This window comes from Phoca vitulina, unplaced genomic scaffold (assembly GCF_004348235.1).
Source record: "Phoca vitulina isolate PV1807 unplaced genomic scaffold, GSC_HSeal_1.0 scaffold7, whole genome shotgun sequence".
NCBI lineage: Eukaryota > Metazoa > Chordata > Mammalia > Carnivora > Phocidae > Phoca > Phoca vitulina.
Window position 1 is genome coordinate 30,306,395 of NW_022589710.1, and position 19,476 is coordinate 30,325,870.

The 19,476-nt window shown below is 34.7% G+C and overlaps 1 protein-coding gene across 1 annotated transcript in view; it reads right to left on the minus strand.

Annotated features, from left to right (window-relative positions):
* EXOC5 (exocyst complex component 5) overlaps window positions 1-19,476 on the minus strand; it is a 57,502-nt gene that overhangs the window by 26,460 nt on the left and 11,566 nt on the right. The window contains exons 2-7 of the mRNA XM_032405182.1: window positions 12,608-12,702; window positions 11,849-11,996; window positions 9,674-9,868; window positions 5,882-5,946; window positions 2,990-3,018; window positions 1,667-1,776 (exon numbers count right to left, since the gene is read on the minus strand). Coding sequence (XP_032261073.1) covers window positions 1,667-1,776; window positions 2,990-3,018; window positions 5,882-5,946; window positions 9,674-9,868; window positions 11,849-11,996; window positions 12,608-12,702 — 642 coding nt within the window. The remainder of the gene's footprint in view (window positions 1-1,666; window positions 1,777-2,989; window positions 3,019-5,881; window positions 5,947-9,673; window positions 9,869-11,848; window positions 11,997-12,607; window positions 12,703-19,476) is intronic.

The following is a 19,476-nucleotide window of genomic DNA, read 5'->3' on the forward strand; positions in this document are numbered from 1 at the left end:
GTTTTGTCAAGAAAAGATGCTGTATTTTGTCAAATGCTTTTTCTCCATCTACTGAGAAGATCATATGGCTCTTATCCTTTCTTTTATTAATGTGGTGTATCACAATGATTGATTTGCAGATATTGAACCATCCCTACAGCCCAGGAATAAATCCCACTTGGTGGTGGTGAATAATCCTTAAAATGGACTATTGGATTCTATTAGCTAGTATCATTCTTGTTGAGAATTTCTACATCCACATTCACCAGGGATATTGGTCTGTAATTCTCCTTTTTAGTGGGGTCTTTGTCTGGTTTTGGGATCAAGGTAATGCTGGCCTCACAGAATAGGTTTGGAAGTTTTCCTTCCATTTTTATTTTTTTGGAACAGTTTGAGAAGAATAGCTATTTATTCTTCTTTAAATGTTGGAGAATTATCCTGGGAAGCCATCTGGCCCTGGACTCATTTGTTGGGAGATTTTTAATTACTGATTCAATTTCTTTGCTGGTTATGGGTCTATTCAGGTTTTCAATTTCTTCATGTTTTAGTTTTAGTAGTTTATATGTTTCTAGGAATTTATCCATTTCTTCCAGATTGCCAAATTTGTTGGCATATAATAGCTCATAATATTCTCTTACAATTGTATTTCTATCATTTTTTCGTTGTGATCTCTCCTCGTTCATTCATGATTTTATTTATTTGGGTCCTTTCTCTTTTCTTTTTGATAAGTCTGGCTAGGGGTTTATCAATATTGTTAATTCTTTCAAAGAACGAGCTCCTAGTTTTGTTGATCTGTTCTACTGTTTTTTTTACTTCTATATCATTTATTTCTGCTCTAATCCTTATTATTTCCCTTCTCCTGTTGGAGTTAGGCTTCATTTGCTGTTCTTTTTTCAGCTCCTTTAGGTGTAAAGTTAGGTTGTGTATTTGAGACTTTTCTTGCTTCTTGAGGAAGGCCTGTATAGCTATATACTTCCCTCCTAGGACCACTTTTGCTGCATCCCAAAGGTTTTGGACTGTCATGTTTTCATTTTCATTTGCTTCCATGTATTTTTTTAATTCTTCAATTTCCTGGTTGACCCATTCATTCTTTAGTAGGATGTTCTTTACCTTCCATGTATTTGTTTTCTTGTGGTTGACTTTGGTTTCATAGCATCGTGGTCTGAAACTAAGCAAACACTATTTCTTTAAGTACCTTCTTTGTAGAAATGCAATGCCATACAGGGATTCTTTCCCTAATTCAAATTCCCAGAAGACAATATTCCTTTGTATTACCACCTGAGATCCTCTGAATTTAATTTAAATCTTTTACTAGTTACATTCCATCTACTCTCTCGTTCCTACATTCTACCAGATATTTAAGACTAAATCTTCTTGCTTATGACATATTTCATAACATGTTTGACTGAAAAAATAATTTAAAAAACAAGAAGATAGTATGATTTTTCTATGTCAACCTATATAAAAATTAACTGATAAAATATTAATATTATTGAATATAAAATATTAAATACCTAAAATTTAACACTTATGGAGATGTGAAATGTATATTCAAATTGTTCAAAACAATAAAAATTATCACTGTGATATAGTCACACAACTATAATAAAATCAGAGACTATCCTATATAGAATTTATATAATCTCCACAATCTTGAAAACCAAACTTCGTTTTTATTACTATTTACCTTAAAATGAAGCAAAACTGCTGCTACTTCTCTCATTCTGGAGATTTCACCTCTTCTTTGAGCACTAGTAAACTCCTGAATCAGTTGGCATTCTAAATCATGATATTTACCTAAACATAAAAAGAAAGTCATTCATCTACAATGAGACATTCAAGGTATCCAAGTTATTTACAAACATATGAATTATTTACAAATATAATGACTATGGATCTAGCTTTCTTTTTAAAGACTTACAAATACAATATTAGATTATAGGCAGTGAATCTAGCCCTTATAATATACTATGATATATAAATCTATATTTTCAAGACAAGAAAATCTTCCCAACCAGTAAACAGCTGAACCCCCGTGGTCTGATTACCATTTACCACTGTTACTTAAAAAAGCAGATGACTGAGATAAACCTCTAGATGTCATTTCTGATAGTAAGAGATAGGAAAAATCTTAAACCTAAAGCTACAGAAAGGGTGAAGGGGACTATAAAACTCCTTACTAGAGATCAGATGTCTTTACCATGAACAATGGTGGATTCAAAACCAAATCTCACCTTAAGATAATATATGGTGTCTGATTCACTACATTATTGAGGCTACTAATGTTCTGAATGAAAACCTGACTTTGGACTAATCTATAATAATCAAAAACAGTGCCAGGAAGTCCAACTACCTATGTCATTATGATAACACTTCTGGGAAAACAGGTGGCTCTTTGAACTCTCTACGCAGTGGCATCCCAAACGTGACTCAGGTTACCATGGGGGCCTGCAAATATAGTGGCTTTTCCAGAGACCTAGACTGACCTATTTAAAATATAATCCAAAGATTGGAAAGAATAAAACTAATCATGTAAGGAGTCATATAGGTACCAAAATGCTCATATGAGCTTGGCTTTTAAGAAAAAGAACCTATTTTAGAGATACATGTATGGATATAAAACAATCTCCAAGATGTATCATTAAATTAAAAACACATGGTATATGCTAGCCAATTATTTTAAAATAACTGGGACAGCAGAACTAAATTCTATATATATATAGATATAGATACATATAGATATAGATACGTGTGTGTATATATATATGTGTGATTTATGTCCTATGCTTATATATCCAGAGCATACTCTAGAAGAATACCCAAGAAACTGGTAATGACTGTTTCAAGGAAGGGGAATCAAACTCAGGGATGGGGTGGGAGGATGACATTGTTCCCACTACCTCTCCTTTTACTATTTTTTTTCTTTTACATAAGTATTTTTATCATCTATTCAAAACTAATACTATTTTAAATACTTTTAAATACTATTTAAATACTATTAAAAACTTACTTGCAATTTTGGATTTTACTTCTGAAAACCTGAAAGATAAGAATTAATGATAAGATTCATTAGTAGTGACAAATGTACCATAGTAATCTAAGATGTTAATAAAAGGGGAAAAAGAGTCTGGGGGGTATAAGGGAACCCTTTGTACTAAAGGTAATCATAAGGAAGGAAGGAAGGAAGGAAAGAAGAGAGGGAGGGAGGGAGGGAAGAAGAAAAAAGGAAAGAGAAGAAAGGAAGAAAGCCAGCCAGCCAGAAGGGAAAGAGTACTGACAATAAGCAGGCCAGGTAACAAAACTGAATTTGGACAATTCAGATGGTAGCTGGTTTTCATTCATGAAATTCACATTGAATAACAGTAACTCCTTGAAGAGGGAGAAGTTCTATATGAGGCGCTGACAACTCCACCAGCCCCAACACTGAGCTGTTGTCTCAACACATTCACTAACATGTTAAATTCCTTGATACTTGTCTATTTGCCCCTTCTGTTGGGATTTTTTCATACAAAATTCCATTACTGTTATTTAAACGAAAAAGAATGATAAAATAAGTATATGAAAAATAAAAGAGAAGTCATAAAAAGGACCCAGCAACGTGTCTTACAGACTAATCATTCAATCTTTGCAAATTCAGAAACTAAAATATCACATACTACCATACACTAGAAATTTTTAAAATCTTAAATATCAAGGAAGAAAGTACATCACGGAAAATTAATGTTGAGAGATCCTATGCAATCAGTTTGGAGAGAGGACGGTGGCTGGCAAAAGAGATGGCATAGACAAATAAAGAAGGTAATAAAAACTTAAGAGAGTTATACAAAATTGATGTATCAACGTGATGGTGGATTAGAGAGTGCATGTAAGGCCATATGATCTTTCTGAAAAAATTAAATCTAATTAGGATATATATTCAATTCCAAGGCTCAGTAGAGAAGCTAAAACAAAACTGTAAGAGATGTATGTAACTGAGAAGTGAAAGAAGATGTGTATATGTAGAATAGGATGGAGAGATTATCCAATAATTATCAAGCACCTATTCTGAGCCACACATTTTACCCACTTAAGCACATGGTCCAACTCTGAAATGAGATAAAGAGAGGTTTTTCTGGTGACTTTAAAAATCATTACTCATGAAGCGCCTGGCTGGCTCAGTCACTATGGCATGAAGCTCTTGATCTCTGGGTTGGGAGTTCAAGCCCCATGTTGGGTGTAGAGATTACTTAAATAAACTTTAAAAATCAATCAATCAATCAAGGAGATGGGTATGATAGTTCTTGGTGAGGATAAAGCAATATACTAAAATATTTATATTTTGAAGATCCCATTTCTTTTCTAATTTATTTCAAAGTATATATATATATTTTAAAGATTTTATTTATTTATTTGAGAGAGAGTGAGCAATAGAGGGGCAGAGGGAGAAGCAGACTCCCTGCCAAGCAGGGAGCCTGACACGGGCTCAATCCTGGGACCCTGGGATCATGACCTGAGCCGAAGGCAGACACTTAACTGACTGAGCCATCCAGCGCCCCTAAAAGTATATTTTAACACATATTATGAGCTAAATCTCTTCAATAAATTGCAGTAATATAACAAAAGATTTTTTCCCATTTAACTATGTTTTAATGACTTAATGCTTCTCTATAAAACATATGAGAATATCTTTCTGACCTTAGTAAAATACTATTTTAATAAATAAAACAGAACTATTCATTTAAAAAATCATGATTCATAGTGCTGGGAAAATATGAGATTATTATTAGCAATCGCTAAATGACATGGCCATCACTACTAATCCTATATGATGATTCAGAGTTGGGATAAAATAAGATATATTTTGGGGGTAGGGAATTCATTCTCACCCTACATTTGTATCACAAGGTATAGCAATACATTTATATTCTACCTGTACCCAAGAATCCCCAAGTACTGCCAAAAGTAATAACAGATATATTGTCTGTTACATGAAGACTTATTTTTTTCACACATTCATATGAGGAAACTACTACTACCAAGATTTTATTAAAAAGTCTGACATTCTATGGACTAAAGGAAATCATGAAAAAAAATCTCCTTCTCCATAAAGTTTCTTTTAAAATGAAACCATTAATACCTGACTTAGCAATGGCCCTAGGGCCTTGCATCTAAAGCAAGGTTGCTTAACCTGATGTCCCTAGGGAAGAGTCTGTGGATAGGCTAAGAGTCTAAAATTCCATGAAGTTGCAAATAATAATCTGTGTGTATCTGAGTTATTTGAAGAAACTTTATAGCTTTCATCAGCTTTTCAAAGGTGTCTAAAACCCCAAAAGTTTAAGAATTCTCATCTAGATATAAGAAAAAACAGCTGAATGACCCCATGTTTAAATTTGCCCTGTTCTCTCCCACCTAGATTATCAAAGTCCAAAAAATGAAAATTCAAAGTATCACGTTAGTAAATTTCAAAATTCTCCTTCAGCAATTTCTTTTCAGAAGAAAGATAAAGGATTGGGGGCGCCTGGGTGGCTCAGTCGTTAAGCGTCTGCCTTCAGCTCAGGTCATGATCCCAGGGTCCTGGGATCGAGCCCCGCATCGGGCTCCCTGCTCAGCGGGAAGCCTGCTTCTCCCTCTCCCACTCCCCCTGCTTGTGTTCCTGCTCTCACTGTGTCTCTCTCTGTCAAATAAATAAATAAAATCTTTAAAAAAAAAAGAAAGATAAAGGATTGAAAGTATTTCAAGGTATATCATTAAAGGTAGGTATTAAGAGAGCATATTTTCTCAATTAACTACTATATACTATGAGTTGTACAAAGGGGGTACTCAATAAATTCTTGTTGAATAAGCAAAACCATACAGGGAAAAATACAACTTTATCTATAAATTATAGCACATATCCAAATTAGGTCTTGAGAAATAAACTTGCCTGTCAAAAGGTAACTCCTGGGCAATTAGATGCAACTTCTGAATGATGTCTGCTGCTTCCTTTATCTATTCAAAAAAAATTGAAAGCAATAATTTTAAAAAAAGCCCTTATGTATATCAAAAATATTTTTATACTTGAAAATAGCCCATAGACCCTCACTCCAACAATTTTCTTTTAAAATCCACAAAAATAAAACCTTTCGAGCAACAGAAAGACATTTGGGATATCACTAATAATGAGTCAATAAAACATAAACATTTGTCTTTCTGGTATTGAAATTTTGTGGTTTTATAATACCACAGTCCCTTCCCAATGAAACCTGCAGATCAAATTTACTTGGAAAAAATTCAAGTCATTGCTTGCTGAAAAGTAGTGTCTCTTCTGGTTTATGTACCCAAAAAAGACAAATAAGATATATGAAAACAATTCAGATTATATTGCTGCATATATCTCACTTTAAGCTAAATGCATAAAACAATAAAAACACCTGTCATTTAATAAATATATTTATAAAACTTGTTCTAAAAGCAAAGATAGAATTTAATATGAAGTCTCCTGAATGAAGTATCGTACAAAAATGTGTGTACTTAAGTTGTAAAACTAAAGGACTAAGGTCAAGGGTCTAAAGTTCTTAAAATGCAAATATGTGACTGTGCTTACTAATGTGTAGGGGAGTTATATAATATTCACTTTCTTTAAATGTCACATAAGTCCTGAGATTTATTTTGGCATACTTCAGTAATTGATTTTATGATCATTCACTTTCTTTTACCTAAAAAATAAAGAGACTCTTAAAAACATGAAGGAAGAGCTAAAAACATTACTATAGATCTTTCTAACTATGTACTCATGTGAAGTCTGGCAAGCAACAGTGGATAACAGCAGGGCCAAAGAAAGGATATCACTGTTGTCAAACAATAGTGAATATAGCATTTCGGTTTCCATTATCTCTTCTCTCCTAGTCAGCATGTCACTGTCATTTTCAGCTATCACTCACTCAATCCTGCTGCACGTGGGCACAGGTACTACTGCAGTATCACTGTTCACCATGCCATTTAGTTGGACTGGCAATATCCATCCTTTTCTCCTCACCAATATCCCCTTCAGAAAAGACTTGCCTGGTCCACAGCCAGTTCTGTTTCCATCAGGAATGTGTTATCTTTTAAGAGATGGAAGTCCCCATTGTATGCTGTTTGCAAACTTTGCTTAAATGTAGTGGAAATAGAGTAATAAATAACACTTGATTTTACTGAACTTCTATAGGTAATTATTTTGTAAAAATCATTTAAAGCACAACAGTTCTTACGGCCATCCATCAGTTAAAATGTACTATAACAGTAAGTACAGAAGTTGCCAAATCCACAATCTAATCTAATTTGCTTACATGTAGAGTGAGGTGAGAGACCGCCCATGCTAACAGTGTTAAAGATAATCAGAGTCATCAGGCATTATCTACATGAAGCACAATAAGGTGTGATTCTAGGGACAAAAACAACTAACATATTTTGTAAGAACAGAGGTAAGAGGAAATATATAATATGGACATAAAATAGGTCTTTTCTAGGGAAGAAAATTCAAAGATTCTGAAAAACAAAGATTAAAAACCAAAAATGACTATGGAGCAGGAAGATGTGTGGATATCTTATCCCATTTCAGTTCCTTCCACAATCATGCACTTCCCTAGCTATGTGGGTGATCTGGCTCTTCTTTCCTTTGGGAAGGTAGAAATTGAGAAAGCCAGAAGTTTATCTGATAATTAGCAATCTAATACCATATATAGTTCCTAAGTGTAATTAACTGCAATAGTACCAAGCCAAAAATAATGATTCACTATTAGCAAACAGTAACCCAAAACTTATGGAAGACATGAGAGAAAAACAAGACGATCGGGGGGAAAAAAGGAATAAAATATAAGAGAAAGGGAACACAGGGCACCTGGGTGGCTCAGTCTGTCGCATGTCCGACTTAGTTTTGGCTCATATCATGATCTCAGGGTCATCAGATCGAGCCCCACATTGGGCTCCTCACTCTGCGCTCAGCAGGGAGTCTGCTTGAGATTCTCTCCTTCTCCCTCTGCCCCTCCCCCCCAACATGTGTGCACACTCTCTCTTTCTCTCTCCCAAACAACTAAATCTTAAAAAAACAAAGGAACACAAAATGAAAGAAAATGGAATATAGAAAAGAGTGAAGCAAAGGAGAAGAGGAATTCACTTAAAAGCTGTTAGTCTATACTTGCACCTCAAAAATTACAGATAGTTAAGTGACCAAGTGAATGAACTAGCAATGTGAAGACTTTTTCTTTCAATTAAAACCTCAAAACTTAAGAGGTAACAATAATACCAAGAACTATACAACTACCTGAGGATAATTGAAATGTTTAAAAAAAGTGTAAAGAACTTAATTTCATGATATAAGATATTGCAAGCAATAAAAAATCAGATTAAAAATATGTATGATCAGTTATATTTTCTTTCCCTAGATCCTAAATGGCTGCCTTGAGCTGCATTCAAATAAACAGGACAACCCACATTGGATATAATATCTGCATTTGGTTTATAACAGCATAAATAGATTACATAATCCTACAGGTATAATCCAAGGTAATCCAAGTTATAAATGTTAAATTATATAATTTTTCATGTTTAAAACATATTTATAATATGCATATATACTTTTATATTATAAATATGTTTATATTTAGTAAACATAAAAACTATCCTGAAAAAGTTCATTGTTCAAGCATTGGGGTGTGTGTCTGTATGTATGTATATTTACTCTTATGCTTAAAAATCACATAAATCTAATAAAAGCTAGATATTGCCACTGTTTAACAAGTGTTTAAATATGATAATCTTAATGTTACTCTTGTCAATTCAACTTTATAATATAAATATAATTGCTTAAACTCATTATTTAAAATACTATCTTTTCCTTAGAGGAATTATGTATATGTAACTGTTTTTTCAAAGTTCTCTAAAAATTATAAATTCTATAAGCCTATACAGTTCCCACTCACAAAAATGTGTTGCTTAATTCAATGTAAACTTTAACAATACATAACTTTTAACTTTCCACTATCAAAAATACTCCATGGAGTAAACTCGGAATAATTCAGGGAGACTGTATTTATATATTAGTGGACAATGTTACCATATGCATATACTACCTATAAGAATGTCTATTTTTTTGTGCATTTTGATTTTCCCCCCCTGGGAGGAAGAAAGTCAGCTAAATAACCTCCTTTCAAGATTGGAGAACAGCCAATACCATGTACCAGTATTAAGTGACTAATGCAAAGAAAAGGATTAACATAAACAATTCAGATTTTTCAATTCTCTTTAGTCCAAACTATGCTTGAATTCTTTATAAGCACTCTTTTTCAAGTAATAGAAATTAGAAGCTCTGAATTCTTTGTGCAGAAAGATACTTCTGCCTATCAGTGATTTAGGTCAGACTACATCCTCACGCAATGGAATATAACTATTAAATTTTGTTAATATTAAAAGTCAACAATGGAAAAGAAATACTTATTAACACAGTTACCTCAGCATTTTCACATATAATTTCATAAACAAAAATTCCAGACAATCCTGCAATTAAAAATCTGAATATATAAACTTCATCAGTAATCTGCAGGCAAGTATACTAAACACACTTCAGAACAATAAAAAGTTTTAATAAGTCAGCTACTCGGTGATTTGAAAGTAATAACTGGAAAGTAATAAATGTAGTTCATAATTTGGGCATCGTTATTAATGATGCAGGTGCTTTTATCCTTCTGACAGTACTCACCTTTTCAGAATTTGTAAAAACGTCAGATTTCAATTCTCCATCTAGAAACTCATTAAAGTATTTCATCAATTTCTGAGCCTCTACTGCCCGTTGTCTAGGTGTGTTTACCCCTTCCAACTGGTCTCCAAGGTGACAGACCTTGGTTGCTACGTAGCTGATGTGCTCATCTAGTTCTTGGAAATGTTGGAAGGCAACCTGGGAAAAATGCGCATAAGCATAAAATACAATCAGAGAACCCAGTTTATAAGTGAATTCGTATCAAAACTAGACCACCAATCTCATCTCTACTCTCTAACTTAGGTAACCAAAGATAACATAGAAGTTATATGTGAGCTAAACTACAGAAACAATTTATGCTCATTAGCACTGCATGATCTGAAAACTTTTTAACAAAGTTGCACACTTTTATGTCTTTAACTATTAAAGTAATATTTTATCATGAACATTTGTTAAGCAATAAAACAGTATCCTGTTTAACAATATTCCCAGTATAATTTAGTCCTAAACAATGATTCTGAAATCAATGAACTAAGTATCAAAGGGACCAGTGATCGGAACAATTTGCTTGCTACTGAGTCAAAAATGTCAGAAATAAAAGGCACTAATTAAAAAGAGCATTTAAGGGGCGCATGGGTGGCTCAGTCGTTAAGCATCTGCCTTTGGCTCAGGACATGGTCCCAGGGTCCTGGGATTGAGCCCCGCATCGGGCTCCCTGCTCGGCGGGAGGCCTGCTTCTCCCTCTTCCTCTCTCCCTGCTTGTGTTCCCTCTCTCTCTGTGTCTCTCTCTGTCAAATAAATAAATAAAATCTTTAAAAAAAAAAAAAAAAGAGCATTTAACATTTATTTTTAAATATCCGAAGAGCAATGAAATAAGGTAAGATGGTTCTTGCCCAGTTTTGAAAACATAAAAGACTATAACAATTATTCAATTGAAGCAAAGGTACAATACTTCCTAATATATTCTTCCCTTTTTTCCAGAGTACACAGATTGTCCTGTGGTTTTTGAAAATTATGTATAATGAATGCCTTAGAATTGCCAATAACACAATTGCTGATAATTCACTATGGTATGGCACTTTTGTTCTAACTTTAAGAGGTGAGGGAGGAGGGAGCTGCAAATATTCACTAAGGACTTCCTCTGTGCCACTGTTCTAAGCATATTACATGTATTTACTTATTTAATCCTTATAACAACCTAATTTATAGACGGAAAAAACTGAGGCACAGGGAAGTTAACTTGTTTGAGATTATATAGCTAGTAAGTGGCAGAACAGACTATCTCCAAAGCTTGTTAGATTAACTATTAATACTATTATTATTACCAAGAGAAAACTGCATTATAAGTATTTGGAATCTATCACTTTGACTACTTAAAAACACATTTTCTATCTTACGTAAATTACTGACTTTATTAAGTATTTTTTCACAGCCATATGTACTTAAGTGAAGGAAATCAAATAAATAAAATTTGAGCAGAAATCAGTTTGCTAATGCCTAACACTAAGAACAGCCCCTGGGAGGCAGCAATGCTAAACAGGACTCCATGAACTATACTTACAAAGGGCAATCAAGTCCCAGATGAGGCCCAGGCTGTAAAAGGGTTTCACAGGTTCCAGATTCAGTTTAGGATTTAAGAATGGCTTAGAGGTTTGGCCTACTTATCCCAGGGGTGGGCTACTGATTTTACTCCAAAATGGATTGAGGAAGAATTCTGTATCCACTCTCCCCATAGTTATACTACAGTTCTCACACGGGTATATAACCCATAACTTCTGTAAAACTTCCCAGATTAGGGAAAAATCTGATCCAGGCAACAGCTGTTCTGGTATTACTCTGTTTTATGCTTAATGAGAATACAAATGACTACCTAACTATCCAAGCTAATCATGAGCCCCTAAAAATGCAGGTCTGCTACAGTGTCATTCTTCAAAGTTTGCCCATTGTGACTGTACTGGATACCACTCCAAACTAAGAAGGGAGTGCCGTGATCCCAAACCACTGATCAACAGCAAGTCAGTGCTAAGAGTGCCTGATAACAATTCATTGACATTTTTCCCCAGGGATGGGAACAGTTGAGAAACCTCAACAGTTACTATTATTTGACTAGAGTTTTTTAAGAACTTAATGGTGGAAGGAAATAAAGATAACCTGTGTATTGATAGCTTAACTGCTTACCTGATTGCTTTTCTGGAGCTCTTGCACCTTCTTGGCAAATTCCTTGGCTTCTTTCTGACACTGTTGCTCTAGTTTCTCTACTTTCCTTTGAATCCTTTCATCCATTATCTGTAGTTCCTGAATATGATTTACAAATTCTTCTAATAACCTAATAGAGGAAAATCAGAATATGTATCAATCCATCTATGATTAATCATTAGGAACTGGCCAGTTCACTTGTAATAGAGTATCAATAAGCATTCCTTAAGGTAGGGATGATTATGTTAATTTTCTCGAGAGCATCTTAGGGATTATCTTTGACATGAATGAAAACCTCACCCAGAATATCTACTACCCTCCAGAATAGAAATCAATTTTATAGAAAATAGTCAAAAAGATAAAAAATATATATTTTTAATATATATGATATAAAAATTTTATACAGTATATAAAAATAACAGTGTGCATTCCAGGGAACAGTGACTTTCTGTTCATTTAATTTACAACTATACTTAAAACAACATATTCAACATGTTTTTATTTTAGAGATATAACCAACCTTTTCTAGTATATTACTAATTGGAGAAAATATTAAATTCTTACAACACAATAAAATCCCCTCACACCAGTTAAAGTCCTTCTCTAAAATAAAAGAAATATAAAAGAAAATAAACCCCAGGCTGTAAAAGGGTTTTGGAAAGAATTTCAATAGTCACCTTTATTCCAAACACCAATTTGTATTAGATTGGATCTATGGGGGAAAAAACATTTTTACTTCACCTTTTGGGATCAAAAGCTTCAGGACCCCCTCTAGAGCCTCCTCCTGGGGTTCTCCACACAAGTCGTTCAATATACTCATCTGCCACAAAAGGCTCCTAGTTTACAAAATAAATGTTCTTTAAAAAAGTTTCATAGAAGATATCTTAATGTTACTTGCAAAAATGAAGCAGGTTTTACTATGTGAGAGCTTAAAATGGAATTAAATTACCATTTAAACACATTATTATTAAAATATACAAGGTTATTAATTTTAAAAAATCAACAAATTAATAAAAATTAGGATATTAAAATATTAGAACAGTATTATGACTAGATAGAACATCCCATTGGGAAAATGAGCAAAGGACACAATTTATAGAAGACATACAAGAAACAGGAAACATATGTGGCCTCACTAACAATCAAATAAGGTCAAATTATCACTTTTTTTTAACCGCAAACACACTGACAAAGTGGTTTTTTGGTAATTATAATATGCAATACAGGAGAGGGTAAACTGAAATTCAGACACTGATTTTTGTTAGAAACGTTAACAGGTACAGTATTTTTGGAGGACAACAGGTAACAATTTGATAACATAAACAGTATTACGAATGCTCATACCCTTTAATCCAGTAATTCTACTTTTATTTTTATTTTTTTTTTAAGATTTTATTTATTTATTTGACAGAGAGAGACAGAGAGAGAGAGGGAACGCAAGCAGGGGGAGTGGGAGAGGGAGAAGCAGGCTTCCCGCAGAGCAGGGAGCCCGATGTGGGACTCGATCCCAGGACCCCAGGACCCCAGGACCCCAGGACAATGACCTGAGCCAAAGGCAGATGCTTAACGACTGAGCCACCCAGGCACCCCAGTAATTCTACTTATAAAATTCTACGGGAAAAGCAGATATGAACACAATTTTTGCAGAATGTTCACTGTTATGTATGATACCTAAAAATTGTTTACATAAATATTCAATAAAATAATTATTGAAAAAGTATGACAAACTTACAGGATGAAAAACTATGTACTTATTAAAATCATGCTGAAAAAAATTAAATGCAATGAGAAAAAATGTTCACAAAAAAGCAGGATACAATTTTCTAAATTTTCTCAGGAAAAAAGCATTAATTATGAAAAAAAAAGAATATTAGAATAGAAGACCCAATCAAGAAACTAAACATTCAAATATTCACCATCAGCTGACAATGAATTTTTTAAACTAATACACACTAATTTACATATTTTTCGTACTACCTTCTTTCATGCAAATGGGTATCATATATTGCCTCCCACTTAGCATGTAACTTAAACTAGTAGCATTTGCTGGTGATTCCAGTTTGAATTCTCGTATCTGCAAAATTTTCCATTTGTTAATCATATTTTAAAAACATATTTTCATTGATAAACATTCACTGAACAATAAAATTTCCAGTGCCAAGCACTCCGTTAGGCTTTGGAATAAAAAGATATATTAAAAAACTGTAACCTCAAGTAACTCACAGCCTAATAGGGGAAAAATTATAGATAAAGAATGCAATCGTATGTGATAAGTAAAATTAAGAATGTGTGCAAACTTTAATATTAATACTGCTAAGTTGTTACCTCAACAGGTAGCTGGGCAACAGAAATGCGGTATTTAGTAATTCAGCAAATTTTGCTGAGCAACTGCTATGTGCTGGGCATAGTAGTAGGCACTAAGAATATAGATGTTAATTCAATAGACAGGGTTCCTGCAAGGCCTCATAGAAATGATCTTCTAGGTAAGGATGCCAACATTAAACAAGTACAGACATAACTAGTTACAACTGTGATAAATGTAAGCGAAAGAAAAGTCCTGGATCTAAGACTATACAACAGGAACAGACATGATAGGAAGATAGAAAGGGTAGAAGACTGGCAAGAAGTAGGCATTACATCAGGCAAACTTTCTGAGGACCAACACTTAAACTGAGACTAGAATAAAGAAAAAAAATCAGCCAGACAATAATGGAACAAATATTTTTCCCGACCATTAGGGAAAGAGTAGATAGAACTTAGCCTATTAGGGGAACTGAGCAGATGGACTAGATGACAAGGACCACATCTGGAGGAACATGAGAGGTGACAATTAAGGCCAAGAGATAATAATCTTGTTCTTTTTTATCATCACCACCACCACCACTACCACCACCACCACCACCACCACCACCACCACCACCACTACCACCATCACACTGGTACTTGAGAGAATCATTCACCAGTCTGATGTGAGAGGAGGAAGGAGAGGATGAATTTCAGTCAGACTAAGAATAACCATCACGATAAGAACAGGAATATGTACCAACAAGAATAACATCTCACATAAACACTTTACACGTATTACCTCATTTACTACTCTCTTCATAAGACCTGTAAGGAAGGTCCTATTTTACCCCCCACTTTACGATGAGGAAACAAAGGTTAAGAGAGGTTAATTACTTAACCAAGGTAACACAAGCTGAGCTGAGATTTAAATCATTCTGTTCTATTGCTATGTAAAACTGAATGGCAACTATGGGAAACTACAAGTAGTTCCTTGTACCTAAAGTTAGATGGTAAGGATAATAGGTGAAGCTAAAAAGGTAAAAACTGCCACACAAAGGCATATGCACATCACTGATCATGTCTTTTAAAATTTCTACTTATATTTATAAACATTCTAATTAAATGACCAACCAATAATTTTATCAGACAACTGATACACTGTCACATGCCTATCTGTAGATAGAATCCAATATCAACTTTCAAACTGGTTCATATTTTATAAGAAAACCATATAACCTTTATGACTGTTAATATCACTAATTGCTAAAAGAAATAAGTAAACATCGAGCAGTAACACAAAACAATATAAATAGGTATTAAAAAATTTTTAAAGACTTTACATTTTACCTATAAAAGTCTCTTTTATAGTAGTCAAATAACTGAAAAATAGCAGTCATATTAATCCAGTTTCTCTAAGATTTCCATTATAGGAAAGCTATCTGATAAGATGAAGGCATAGAAATAAACAAGATTGTTAGCTACTTAAAAAAAAAAGTCAGTTTATCCATGTGCTAACATGTTTGAGAATTAAGTCCTAAGGATAATTTAGATATCCTGCAAAGGAAAAATACTGGCCCTCTGAAATATAATTAACTCATTTAGCAAACATATCATCATTTAAATAATCATATCTCTTCTCTAATTCATTTCTGTTGAAACAAAAGTTTTATGTATGTCTAACAATTCTTAATTTACATATATAAACTGGGAAACATTGACTCAAGATAAAGGAATTTATGTTTAGAGCTACTTAGAACTTCAGAAACTGAGCTACTTAGAAACTTAAAATCTGACAAGCATATGAAATACTCCTAAATAATGATGAAATGTTGACAAAAGCTAATTTTTATCTTTACATACTTAATCTCATTTAATACTTACAAGTCTATGAGGAAGGTTTTATCAATATTGATTCATTTTATACCTATGCAATTGTGTGATACAAAAAAGTTATTTAATCCAAGGTCACACAGATTCATCTGATTTCTGAGGTCCAAATTTTCACTTCTGGTAAAATCCAGAGCTTTTTCTTTAAAAGAGGCTAAATTAATTTAGGAAATAACTCTTCCAAAGTCCACAATACTCCCATAAATAACTTTACATAGTAATCATGTTCCTTTTCCCTGTCATTTTTTACACATGCATACCTATGTAAATACTTAATAATCATAGTTCTCATGTGTTAATTTCATTTATTATTCAGTAGTTGCAATTTTCCACTAAATTTCATTGAAATTTACACTGTTCATTAATTTCCATATAACAGTTTTACTAAATGATGTATGTCCAAAAATTTATACATCGACACAGGTATTACTGACATGGTAAAAAATAAGCATTTTTTTCATATGAAATATTTCAATTTTCTCAAAATACAATATTCCTTCATTCAACAAATATTCATGGAGAGCCTACTACATGTTACTGACTATTCTACAAAAGTCAGTAAACAAGGCAGGAGAAAAATCTCTGCCCCTATGGATGTCATGACAGGGAGTGAGAGACAAATGAACAGATACATGATAAATAAGAACTATGAAGAAAACTAAAGAGGATACAGAGTGATGGATTAAAGTATTTATTTTGGTAGAAGTGATCGGGCACGGCCTCTCTAAGAAAATATATTTTGAACGCAACTAAGGCATAAGCCACGTAGGAAAGCAATGCTCCAAGTACAGAAAACAAACTTAGTATGTGAGCAATGACAAGAGGCCAGTGTGACTAGAGCAAAGGGGAGAATAATTGTAGATGAGGTACAAAAGAGGTGGTGAGAGTCCAGAGCTTGTATCAAGGTCCTGTAGGATGTACTATGATATACTTCCAGCTATTTATTGAAGAAAAGGCCAGGTTCCTGAAAGGGAGGACTCTGCAATATGCTAGCAAATATATGCAGTAATGATTCTACTATTCCTCCCCCCCCCCCCCCCCGAAAGAGCTATGACCATTTACTTGAGTGTGCACTAGGGAAAGCGGAACACTCAAACATTTTGAGGTCTGTTATATACAAGGTCCCAGGTGATACTGATACTTGATTGACTCCAAGTATCATGGATTCAAGAGAGTGAGGACATACGGGAACCAAGTAATAAACCAGATTCCTAGCCAAGATCCAATGGATCCATCAGCCCAACTACTGGCCATTTCCCCAGTCTGCAAACATGTAACAGTGACAGACACACTTGATGGCGGATGTAACTCCCACATTGGGTCCTTGATCTATAGAGTAAGAGCTTTTATAGTGGGAAAGTCCAAGAAGTCTCTGAAATTGCCTCTACTCAGTGTAGTAAATCAAGTGGAATGGCAAAATTTGGTGCCACTCTTTAAGCTCTAAAACAAGAATCAGCAATTTTTTTCTTAAGGAGCCAGACAGTAAGTATTTCAGGCCTATAAGCCATATAGTCTTTTTTTTACAACCATTCAACTCTGTAGCCATAGTACAAATGTAGCCATAGACAATAAGTAAACAAAAGGACATGGCTGTATATCAATAAAACTTTAAAAACCAGCATCTACCCCATGGGCTATAAGTTGCCAACCCCTTATTTAAAGAATGCTGGAGTTATGTTCCCCATAATTTTCTTATTTAATTCATTAGTCTGGTCCTATAGAAACCAGACAAATCCTGGAAGGTGATTATCTCAAAATCAACCAAAAAGTAGCCCATTCCATCTGTCATGTCAGATGTAGTATCTCCCAGCCTCATGGTATATGGCCAGTGATTTGGCAAATATGTTATTTTCTATCCCTATTAAAAAAGAGGATCAGACAATTCAGTCACATAGAACTGACAATGGTACACATTTACAGTTTTGCTTCAAAACCATTTGAACTCTCCTACCAAAGCTGATCCAGTTACTGTCCAAGCTCAGTATCTAGCCTAACAGTAACAGAGACCAACTCTGAGCCCCTGAAACAGCCACATCCTTCAAGTAGACTAACCAACCACATGGTGGCAAGTTGATTACATAAGTTCTTTTCCATTCTAGATGAGTAATTCATTCTGACAGGAATAGAAACATTTGAGTTGGGTATGCCTCTCCTCAGAGGGAGTGTTGTTTCTGTGGCACTGGATCCCACATATCACATCAGCCCAAAGGACCCATTTTACAGCAAAGGAGGTGACCATGGATCTACTGGTCATATCACAAACTACACCACCCAGAAGCTACTAGTCCATAGAGCACTGGAACAGCCTGCTGAAGGCACAGCTGAAGTGTCAGTTCAGAGACAATAACTATAAAGATGGAGCACTATTTTCCAAGATGCAGTATATATTCTGAATTTAAAACCTTTATATGATGCTGTGTTCCCACAGGAAAAACATGAGTCTGAGAACAAAGCACAAAAGCAGAAGTGATCCTGCTCATAATGACTCTCAATTTGTGCTTGCTATTCCTACAATTTCGGGATCTAGAGGGTTAAAGGTCTTGATCTCCAAAGGCAAAGATCTCTTCACCTGGGAATATAATAAGAGTCCCATTAAACTATAACTACAAGTGCTGCCTGGGCACTTTGGCTGCTTATATCCAGTGGATAAAAGCAAGAAGAGGAGTGACCATTTTTTTTGGCAGAGGCAACTGAATCTAATCAGGAGGTAGGGCTGCTATTATGTAATAGGTGCAGGAACCATATTTGTGACACACAGATCTCTTAATGGAGATCTCTTGGAACTCTTTTGACCAATTCTGAAAGTACACAAACAAGCATAGCAACCCTGGCCTAAGAAAGGTATGGTAACCAGTAAAGCCACCAAGCGTAGCAGAGGCATTAGCTGAAGGTAAGGGGGTATCAGAATGAAGAATAGAGAAAGGAAACAGAGACTAGAGAAATGAGTATCAGTTGCAACCTGAAACCAGCCACAATAGTGGGAGCCATAGTTCATGCCACTAACCTTCTAATTTTCCTCCCAATTGGAATGCCAGAGGAGCTGCTCCCCAAATGTATATGAAAAAGTGGAGTCTCGTGGCACAGGAGTGGTCTGTGGTGGACACAGTGATATGTCATCCAGATCTCCCTTCAAGAAGGGTCTTGTTCTAGCTGCCAGCAGTGCTGTGCTATCAACAGAGAGGCTTTGGCTGGCAGTATTTTCAGGCATCACCTCAGCTGCAGAGAACCAATTCACTCAATGTCATACCTTTCCCTGTGTGATCTATCAATACCTAAGATAGGGATATAAAGGCCTGACAACTTTGGTCCAAAGCAGGACAACTCTGACAGTTCATTTTTGTTCCAGAACTCCCCACTGGGGCCAATAACACTGTCAGTGGGCCAGCATTGTAGCTCTATTTCTCCATAGGCCCAATCTTGCATCCTTACCCTGCCCT